The following is a 10,464-nucleotide window of genomic DNA, read 5'->3' as shown; positions in this document are numbered from 1 at the left end:
AAAAAAAAAAAAAAAAAAACAGACATGTCCTGGAAGTGTAAAGAGATATCTGAAAAATGGGAGTGATCCTTTTGCTATTTGGTTATAATTCTAGAAAAGAGTATCAATAAACTCGCTCACGGTCATGTATTTGACATCAGGGTAAAGCTCAGTACCATTGACTCCACCACAAGAGTCAATCTCCAAGTTAATGTAATCTCCTTTGATAAATGGATCAGAAGAAGAAAGGACTTGAGTCATTCTTGTTGTAAACAGCCTATTTTAAGTAACTTGGACAACCATCACGAAGTCTCCTGCTTATATCGTCAACTCTTCCCTCACCATCCGAGCCATTATAATTCTGGGGCAACCATAGTATCAGAAATAAGTTAGTGAATCAAAACAATTAGGAAGAGGACACCAAGGCTAGTCAAAAGAGTGATACCTCCATCACAGCAGATACGAGCCTTGTTGCAATTTGCTCACCATCTTGAGAACAAACTAGCTGATCGAATGTCAACCGAACCAAAGCTTGCCTAAAGCTTGCCTCAAGCCCTTGAAATACAACATGATGTTGAGAAAGAAATTGGAGTAGGTCAAGGGCTTCTGCAAATCTGAGTAGCAACTGCCTAGTACACTCGATGGACCTCACCTGCAGGAAGCCAAGACTAATTAATGACTTCCACAACAGACCAATTGAAGAGGAGGAAAGTAACAGTAGATTTATAATAATTCAACAAATCTTACCTCCATGGCAGGCAATCGTTGAATACTATATTGAAACCGCTGTCTTTTATTTGCTGACTCGTTTCTGCTGGAAGATGCTCCAAATAAGTTCTTAGTAAAACGTCCATAATGCCCCTCTCCCTGGTCTCTTCTAGATCTTAAGAATCGTTCCAACGAACGAATCTTACTTTCCAGCACATTCATAGCACCAGTAGAAAGACGACAAATAATCATTCCATCAGAACTGGTCTCTTTGGACATCACAGAAAGATTCCATAGGGGAAACAATAATCTTGATGTACAGAGGGAGATCCCTTCGTGAGCAGCTGAGAAAGGGTGCTTGCCTTCTTGAACAACGTAACTCATGTCATCAAACGCGCCAGCTGCTATATCGGAAACAGTATTACTAACTGAATCGTCAAAATCTATTATCCGGGCAGCCAACATCATACACATGGCAGCTGCTTCGCCTAATCCAAATCGGGTGAAAAAATCTTCTATAAGGGACCTTGGAGGGTTGGATTCCAAAAAATTTCTCAAAATATCGACAGGTCGATTCAAAACCAGTTCCATCACACACATGGTGGTTAGGACAACAATCTTTCTCCTTGGCAAAATATGCTGAGTCGAAAGATCACCTCTGGCCCAGAGTTTTGCACATGCCTTTTCATAAGGCTCTCCCGAGACTTCGAGTCCACAGTAACCAAGTTCTGCATATAATGATTGAACAGTAGCGGCAGTATCAGAAGACGGGAGTACATCTGTCACAAAAACTATACTGCCTTCGATGGGTAGAGTGGACACAAATTCCCGTAAAGCCCGAGAACTTTGCCCTGAACTGCTGCCAACCTGAGAGTGCGCGGTTGGATCTCTGCTAACAACATGAAGCGAAACCAAAGAATTTGGCGATACATCTGAAAGAACAAGAGTTCCAAACAAATAATCTGCTGTTTCAACATTCATCAAGAGGTCTTCATTCTGAGTTGTTCCGGCTATAGTTGCTGCTCCAAAACCGACCCCTAATAGAGGTGATGGCCTAGTTGAAACCACTTTCAGACAGTTTGGAGTCTGAGGGTGGTTGTTGAACTCACTGAAGCTAATACTACTACCAGTTCCACTTGAGGAAGTGGAAAGATACATCCTCCTGCCATCTGACATTGCTGCAACAAGGTGCAACCATTTCGATTCTGGCATGTACAATGGCGAAATGCTGATTATGGATGGCTTGTTAGATCGACCTGGCCTTGCGGACTGACTAATTCCTAGGCTCGCATTCCTCTGATTTAATAGATTCCTTTCTTCCGCCACCTTCTTAAGAGAGCCTTCCCCATTTGGCCCAAAAACATATGCTTGAAGTTTCATCTCTTCAGTGCGGGCATAACAAATTTGCCTTTCATTATCAACAACCATCTCTACAACAGGATCTACAGCTCCAAACTGGAATACATTTGGCGGAACCAACCTAAAACAACCAGAATTTGGGATAAATATTGTACAAACTATCAGAAACAATATGGTATCTCGTATAGTTTTGAACATGAGTTAGAGATACAAAATGGATAGCTAGAAGCTTGGTTCATCCCAGATTCCAAAATCAAATAGCATAGAGAACAGATAAAAGAGAGAGAAAAAAAAAGACAGGGAATGTCAGTACCTCGAGATCATACTAGTTGTGCCTGCAGTGAGGCAGACTTTACGACAACGTTGATCAGCCCCTGTACCAGTTGTATATAGCAGCTCATATATGTGAGCATCATGTCCAGCCATGAAAATGCGCCCATTATTGGTAGATGTAACGCATGCCATTGCAACTCCATCAGATAAGATTGTATAGCCAGGCAGAGGCTTTACTAAAATTTCAGCATTTGGATCTCTACCATCAGGTCCTTTAGTGCGGGACAATCCAACAAGAACCAACTGATGAGAAATGGAGTTTGTTTTAATGAGAAAATTAGATACAATACACAAAAACTATATAAATTTGTGAACAGATTGCGCCACTGAAAAAGTGTCACCTCAACATCAGTTGCCAGCACCAAAAGATATTTAATTTCTTCACGAAACACTCCAGGTCTACATTTGGCTAGACCAGTCGCACAAATATGATGCTCCTCCACGTTATACTGATGACATGGCCCATTCCTAATCGACATACATTTAGCAAAAAAGAGCAACAACAACTACGAAAAGAAGGCATCTCAAGCTTCTAAATTCCCCTGTAACTAAAAGGAAAAACCAAATTTACCTTTTCACAAAACTCCATAGGAGAAAAGAATTGTCTAAAACTGCCCAAGCACATTGAATCTCCGGAAAACTTCCAAAGAAAACCTCATCGGCTGCATCATACCTCTCAAGAACTTCACGAGGCAATTTCCAATTCTCTCCCACCTCAATCAACGGCGGCCACTACAACAAAGAAGAAGCTCAAATTCTATCCATATCTATAGATACTCATCTAATCATACCAAGGTGCTGAATCGTTCCTTTAGCTAACCTCTTTTGGATGAGTCGAGTAAGGGTGAGGAGTAGCTTGTCTAGAAGCTAATAGAGCTTCTTGGAGATCGAACTGCGATGCGGCTTCGTCTTTAATGCGTTCCCGAATCCAACGTTCCGCGATCTTCACATCACGCATCGAAATTCTCTCGACTCGTGACATCTTATTTGTATAAGGAACAACACTCGAAATTGTTTGAACCAAGAATCCTAGTGGAGTTCTTGGGAGCAAAAAATCCAAAAACCTAGATTGATTTGGCTCCTAAGCAAACCAAGAGAGCCGGAACAGCAAAGAGACACGCTCCAATCAAAAAGTGTCTCTGCGAGCAAAAAGAAAAAGTTCCTAACTATGATATTATTAGAAAGAAACGATGATATTTGGAAAATTATAATAATAAAAAAGTTATCCTCACGGTTTAACGTGGGATAGTATTCACATGTTATCCTCATCGTTGTCGCTTATGTTGATTCGTAGTCCATTACTAGGTGGTTTATTTATTTTTTAAATTAACTATAGTTCACATTTCACAACATAATTTAATAATGAAACTGACCCTTTTCATTTAGCAATGTGAAAATATTTCACTCATGTTTGTGTCTATTGTGTGCACCAATTACGTTACTAATTAAAAAATTGTGTAAATGATACATTTGTATGATCATATTTATTTATTAAAAAAATAATTTATAAGTGAGTAAGATGCAATAACTGAAAATCAATCTACATCTCAAATTATTACAAAATATTGTCTAGTTAATTTACATGTGTTATTATTTACACCCATAATGAAGTGGTTCAATTAAACATATGTAAAATAATACTACAATCATATATAAATGTACAAGGATCTATATTGTATACTCGCTTTTCTTTACATTAATTTAATACTAAATTCACAACATTAAATATTGGACTGTCATGGAATCTCATCATTGGTCTAATTAGAGAGTTGTGAAACTTGAGAGTATGTAGATCTTTAAGATATTTCAGTTTTTGTGTTGTGAAACTTATATAGTGACCATTATTCATCCGTTACAAATGGAGTTATTGAGGAAACTGCGAGTTTTATGCGCTTTTTTAAATAATCAAACTCATTTTAAATGATAACAAGAACGTAACAAAATTGTGTTTGATACCAAGTTTTAAGTACCAAGTTTTAAATGATAACAAGAACGTAACTCATTTCTTTACTCGTCTCTCTTTTTTTGGGACCAAGTTTTAAGCCTGTTTGCCGATAGCCCGATACATATAGATGAAAACAAAGTCAGAAAATGCCAAGACGCGTCTGAAACGTTTTTTTTTTTGGCTTGGGGGTGTATAGAAGAGTAGTCCAATCCAATAAAAATATTGAAACAACCTATTTGTTGGAGTTTAGTACTATGTAGAAGAGGGAAGATGTTTTATATGCGGAATAACTAACCTGGTGAACGAAAAGATACAAACATTTAAGAGCTTCTTAATTTCCACTTTCAGTTTCCTCAAACACAAACCAAAAGAAAAGAAAAGAAAATATATCTTTCATGTTCCGGTGCTTTCAACATTCACACAGTCGCAAAACAAAAATCCAAAAAACAAAAAAAAGTCGATTCGGGTACGCTATTTGTCAGACTTTCTCACCTGCCGTATCTACAAAGACCGCACAACTTGAAGTTCCTTTGTCAGGTTTTAATACCCTCATGCTCAAGGGTGAGCATGAGCAACAGGTGGATGGAATGTGCCTTCTAGGACGAGTGCTTTAAGAGCTGCCAATAACCAGTTGGCGAAAAATAGGTATGCAACATCATAAAGATCTCTTGTAAGCTCGTATACGAGACCGCATGATGCAGCCAGAAAACTCCCTGTGATATCATAGTCTATTCCTATACGGAACAATATCATAACCAGAAGCAGATTTCCATACCCACAGAGGCAGAATAAGACGGTTGCTGTGCCATTCTTCTCCTTAAGTGTCGAATCAAGAGCTGTGAAGATGGTAAAAGTAATTGTTGCCCCAAACGATTTCACTAGACAAAGACAATTTGCATGCGCTGGTCCACCAATCTCAATATTCTCCATGTGGTAAACACGACCGTGTGTAAGAAACATCATCAAGCCACACTGGATAACTGCAACTCCAACTACCATTTTTGTGAAGTTTGCTATTGAAATATCAAAGAGAAGCATCGACGTGTACATAGATCCATGAGGAAGGCAAACGATCATCAACCCCAAGGAAAATTTGGTTCGTGTACAAAAAGGTCCTAAAAACGTTTCGAAGGGCATGATAAACCTATATGAAAAAGAAAAAAAATGGGGCTTGTCAGAGAGGTTTATCAAAACCTATATGATAAAATCAATGCTGCTACACAAGATTCCACAAATTCCATATATTGTTAATCTTTCTAATTGATATCGCTACAACAACAGTAGAAAACAAGAGAGAAAAATCATCCATACCCAGAAAGAGAAGAGCTTTTCGCTAGGGGTTTTGGAGGAGGTCCTATGAGATTGCTGGGGAACCGATTCTTGCGCTTTCTTTTACTTCGCCGTTTACATGTTATCTTATAGCAGACGATAAAAGTGTTTTCGAGCTCCGAGTTGAGCAACGATAATGGCGGTTTCGCGTTTCGTCTGGGTTTAACGGCAAAAGGACTATTTGGTAAAGCAAACCCTCCAGCAGAATCAGAGGATCTCTCTCATATACCACTTCTCTCAGCCAAGTCATTATAAAGCCACCCAATCCACACGGCATTTTAGTCCAATGTGCTGACGTGGCATCACGGCGTTTAAAACGATGTCGTTCAGGGTTGAATTTTTTCTTTTTGAGAAACTTTGAACTCTGGCGGGAAACACTTGTTACCAAACAAACATTCACTCCGAAAAAGGGAGTTTCTGTACTTCAATCATGAGCTCTAAGATACAATATTCAATTTATCTAAGTTTTCAAACCAAAAAAAAATATTTTCTTCTCCTTCTCCCAATGGTCCCTTCTCTGAATTTTAAGGTTTTTGTTATTGCCCTCAAATATAAGGATCCACTATTCTCATCCTTATATTTCTATTTTTTTTTAAACATTTTTGTCCTTATAATTTTATATTTCACAGTTAATCCCTACTATATTATTTTGTTAATCACTTTACTCCTTACATTAAAGTTACTCAACACAATTTAACATAAATTTCATACACAAATAAATTTATTAAGGATATAATTTTAGTGAGAATAGTTTAGTTTTCTTATTCATACGTACTTCTTCTTTCCGGAGATCTGTCTTGGTGGCGTTTAGGTGCAGCATAGCTGTCTCTACTGGCATGCCGATGTGGGGACGCAACACGAGAGAGATCCCCTTTGGTAAGCTTGCCTGCTCTTAATCTCCTCGAGTCTTTGGAGGGTGTTACTTTGGTTCCCATCCCTGGGCCTTTCTTCTCTGCTGCTTATAGCCTCCCTGAACTCTGCACTCCTTGCTTTCATGAGATAGTGAATAGCATCTGAAACAGTGTTCTTCCAACTTCTCATACATAAGATCCACCAGAGTTGTTCCCCAGATGGAAGGATAATAGGCATCTGTTTCTCCATAGGCTGTAGCACATTGATATACACCCGAATTCTCACCTTTTCAGTATCCACTGCCTCCACTAAGCCCACTTCCGCTCCAATAGCATTCAGGGCTTTTTCTGTCCAGTAGTGTTTTGTTGGGGAACTCCTTTTAGTTGAACCCAGAAAAGGATATTTGATGGAAACTCTTCCGAAACGACCGGTTCCCATCTTTGCAGGATGAACATCCAGTGCTTAAAGTGGAATGGGGACCAGCTCAGAACTTCTTCAGTCTTGAAAGTAAACTGGAACTATCCGTGTCCAAGGTCCCTGCCTGCTACTCTGCCTTCCAATTTCCAGAACTGAACCATGTAGTTAACCAGAGCCTTAGCATTCTGAATTCTACTATTTGTGACTCGGCCTACCAGCGTTAGTTTGTTCATCAAGATGAGGTCTTGGTTGTCACAGTCGGGGATTCTGACTGGTGAGCGTTGACGAGCTCTTTCCAGGTTCGCCACCCATTTGGCTTGCTCTTGTCTGGATAACCGATTAGCCATTGTCCAAGAAGAAGAGGTGTAAACAAAGCGTGAAACTGGGTGTGGGTCTTTATTTACAAAGACAAGATTGTAACAGTATAGCAGTCTCCAAACACCAACAGAATACATCGTCTAAAAAACCCCAGCTGACGGCAGAGTAGAAACTCCACTGGAGACTAGTACCTCCCAACGGTGGAGTAGAAGGTCGCCCAAGAAAATGGAGCAACTCAAGCCAAAAGTCGTCCAAAGACGAGTTTCTGGCCAGCCTCTGATTCTGTCTGGCTTACAATAGATATGATCAAATTAACATTTGCCCCCCTCTGATGAAGTTAAAAAGCTCAAACACTGAGAGTTTAGGGCAGAAATCTGAACTTACAAAAGGGACCTTAAAACTCATCAAAACAAGCCGTCCTCATACGCTCTGGCATCGCTGGACTCTCCCGAGGGAATCAGTCTTGTGAAAATATCTAAATGCGTTCCCCTTCCAATTATCCAGTCGAATCCAAGATCAGAAACAATGTGAAAACCATGAACTGATAGGTCAAATCCGTTGAAAGTAGCAGGCACTTACGTACATCCAGCTACATACACTCAGAGGAAATGAGATTTTTTTCATCAAAATGGGCAATGAAACTCTTCCCGAGTTTATATCAAACTGCAAGAGAGAAAGAATACTTCAACTTTTTACAGATAATAACGTAACCGATAATAACCATCCAGGTTTTAATAGCATAACATCAACTATTGTGGATACACGGATTCTATAGGACGACTTGGAGAGTTTATGGTAATAATTTATTTATACTGCGATTAATGTTCATGTGAAGGTGAACCGACAAAATGTATAGTTAGGCCTATACTCCAAACCCAAGACTCCGAAAATAAACAATGTAAACAATCAAAACCGGTCATGAACTGCTTAAAAGAAAGAACCAAACCTAGTCTTGATGATCGACTGTATGTACATCTACAAGACTACAGCCGCAACAATCCTAAGTCCTAACCCCTCTGATTTATCTTCCGAATCCAAATCTTCTCATGATCCATCCATAAACAACATCAGCAGAAAGCAGAGACATGAAAGAAACCCCGAGTATCACTGAGGCAACAATTTGGTGAGCCCAATCTCTGAAGCAACCATCTTTGGAGGTTTACGAAAGTGTCATCATACCAAATTCTTCTTTTCAAGAGTTAAGATCTTTGCCTGCTTAATAGAGTATTAGTTACATTGGGCACTTCATTGTAGAACTCGGGTTCGTCTTCTTCATCAGATGATAATAAAGATGGTCCCATCCATGCTTTGAACCCCTCGTTCACCCGTCTCTCAACGTCTGGTGTGAATTCCAAAGGATTAGCTTCGAGCATCTCCAAGCCCTGATCATTTCTGTTCCCAAACTCTCCTTCGTCAATAATCAAAGCAGCTCTTCTTCTAAGGAAGAAAGCAGTTCCAGCGTACAAGATTACCAAACCCCATGAAGAAATCTCGTAGCACCAAAACAATGGCACAGAACAGCTGCTTCCTAGTGTCAGAAGGCTTGAGCCGAGGAATACAGCAAGGAGACCATAGATGATAGCAAAAACAATGTTCAGAATTGACAGACAACGAACCCCACCTGTGGATTTAATAGAAAAGATACATAAAATCAAAAACATAAAGATTCACAAAGGTGGAAACATTGTAACTGATAGCAGATGAAATGGAATTATACATAAATCTTAGAAGATAAAGTCTGGCATTAAAAAGGATGGAAGTACAGAACACACATATGGAAAGCTAAGAACGGAGTATACCTCTTCTTGAAGCACAGTAATTATTTTCAACTACTTTAAGAAACCCATGACGGTGAGGAGCAGAATAAGCCACAAAAATTCCTGCAGTATTGCAACAATACAATGAGAATATAAGAAGAAGACATACCACATGTTTATGAAAAGAGTAACAAAAGGCAACACAAACGAGATATTGTAGAGAGGTTGACCCATCATCTTGAAGGAAAAAAATGAAAAGAGATAATAGATGGGGCTCGACTCAAGAAGTTCCATTTATTTGGCACAATCAAATTCTGGTGGTAACAAAGCCGGCTCACTTTGATAAATCTCTCTTATCGTTCAACTGAAAGCTAAGAACGCTCAAAACTTTGGACAATGTGGAGACAGAAAGCTATAAAGGTAATATATCAGATCCACCAATTTTCTTCCAAATAAAAATCTAATCTAACAAAATCTAGCAGAGGAATTAACTGAGTTTCACAAAGTTCACAACTTGCTCTATGGCTCTGACCCCTAAACCCTGAAAAACTTGAACCAACACAGAACTAGACTTGTCACCATATAGTGGTTTCAATCAAAACGAATGATATATATTGAACTAAACCTAGCAACAAGCATTCTGGTTTTGAAGACACATCGATCAATCAACCCTCTCTGGCAATACTTCACCTCACCAAACTAAAAAACAATCAGGCCAAAATGTGCTAAACGTCAAGAGATATCTAGCATAAATCCACTCAGAACTGAGCATTGTACATCACCAAATGTAATCAGTAAACAAAAACACAAACGCAAGCCCAACTGTGGAGATATAAAAAACAGAAGCTACAGAATTGACACTCACCTGCTACAAGATAAACAGACGATACAAGGAAGATAATGGTGGAGGGAACAAAAACGACCATCCAGTAGTAATCGACAGTTTCTTGATCCGTCAAGTAAAAAGCACCGGGAAACAGATCGGAGTCACGAGCTTTCCCATACATAGGCAAAGGCTGTAGCTTGACATCGCTGCAAAATGGCCGCTTTAGAACATTCGAAGGAAATACAATTTTCAAGCTGACGATGGTGCAAGTGAAGATGACAAAGCAAAGGAAAGCCACGATCGACACTAATGTCGGCCTCTGAAGCTTAATCCAGGCTCTATCTTCTTCCCTAAGGCTCTCGTACTCTTCCTTTGGCATAAACGCTTGACGCAACGCGTCTCCAATGATCGCCATTGAAGAAACACACTCACACACACAAAAAAACCTCCTAATCCACAATCAATTGAGACCCTTTTCACTACACTGATTTCAGTGATTGCCGAAGATTTATCAAAATAGGGTTTTTTCGAATTTGATGAGGAACCCTAGATCACAATTGGGAAATGAGGAAGAAGAAGGCAGAAACAATTAGGCGCGTGTAAAAGAGTTGGATAGATATAACTTCCGTATAATTACAGAT

General features: G+C 39.4%; 3 protein-coding genes across 3 annotated transcripts; all 3 read right to left on the bottom strand.

Moving 5' to 3' along the window:
- On the bottom strand, positions 64 to 3,532 carry LOC104721551 (nuclear pore complex protein NUP155-like). Its single transcript, XM_010439558.2, has 7 exons — positions 3,200 to 3,532; positions 2,951 to 3,111; positions 2,721 to 2,847; positions 2,360 to 2,622; positions 727 to 2,167; positions 425 to 631; positions 64 to 340 (listed from the first exon to the last, which is right to left on the bottom strand). The coding sequence occupies exons 1-7, from the start codon at positions 3,359 to 3,361 to the stop codon at positions 257 to 259; spliced, it is 2,445 nt and encodes an 814-aa protein (XP_010437860.1). The 5' UTR covers positions 3,362 to 3,532; the 3' UTR covers positions 64 to 256.
- Positions 4,704 to 5,761, bottom strand: LOC109127490. The gene is made up of 2 exons (XM_019232338.1): positions 5,636 to 5,761; positions 4,704 to 5,468 (listed from the first exon to the last, which is right to left on the bottom strand). The coding sequence occupies exon 2, from the start codon at positions 5,459 to 5,461 to the stop codon at positions 4,880 to 4,882; it is 582 nt and encodes a 193-aa protein (XP_019087883.1). The 5' UTR covers positions 5,462 to 5,468; positions 5,636 to 5,761; the 3' UTR covers positions 4,704 to 4,879.
- On the bottom strand, positions 8,015 to 10,420 carry LOC104721552. The gene is made up of 3 exons (XM_010439559.2): positions 9,863 to 10,420; positions 9,040 to 9,120; positions 8,015 to 8,861 (listed from the first exon to the last, which is right to left on the bottom strand). The coding sequence occupies exons 1-3, from the start codon at positions 10,236 to 10,238 to the stop codon at positions 8,440 to 8,442; spliced, it is 879 nt and encodes a 292-aa protein (XP_010437861.1). The 5' UTR covers positions 10,239 to 10,420; the 3' UTR covers positions 8,015 to 8,439.

Source organism: Camelina sativa, chromosome 11 (genome assembly GCF_000633955.1).
Source record: "Camelina sativa cultivar DH55 chromosome 11, Cs, whole genome shotgun sequence".
NCBI classification, from domain to species: Eukaryota; Viridiplantae; Streptophyta; class Magnoliopsida; order Brassicales; family Brassicaceae; genus Camelina; species Camelina sativa.
Note: the sequence above shows the minus strand (reverse complement) of the source record. Positions and strands in the feature narration are given on the sequence as shown.

Coding starts and splice junctions, on each gene's coding strand:
- LOC104721551 (XM_010439558.2), bottom strand. CDS start 3,361: ATGTCACGAGTCGAGAGAATTTCGATGCGTGATGTGAAGATCGCGGAA. Junction 2,623..2,720: donor TGCTGGCAACTGATGTTGAG/GTGACACTTTTT, acceptor ATTTCTCATCAG/TTGGTTCTTGTTGGATTGTC. Junction 2,168..2,359: donor ACAACTAGTATGATCTCGAG/GTACTGACATTC, acceptor TGGTTGTTTTAG/GTTGGTTCCGCCAAATGTAT.
- LOC109127490 (XM_019232338.1), bottom strand. CDS start 5,461: ATGCCCTTCGAAACGTTTTTAGGACCTTTTTGTACACGAACCAAATTT.
- LOC104721552 (XM_010439559.2), bottom strand. CDS start 10,238: ATGGCGATCATTGGAGACGCGTTGCGTCAAGCGTTTATGCCAAAGGAA. Junction 9,121..9,862: donor GTCTGTTTATCTTGTAGCAG/GTGAGTGTCAAT, acceptor GCAATACTGCAG/GAATTTTTGTGGCTTATTCT. Junction 8,862..9,039: donor TTACTGTGCTTCAAGAAGAG/GTATACTCCGTT, acceptor TTAAATCCACAG/GTGGGGTTCGTTGTCTGTCA.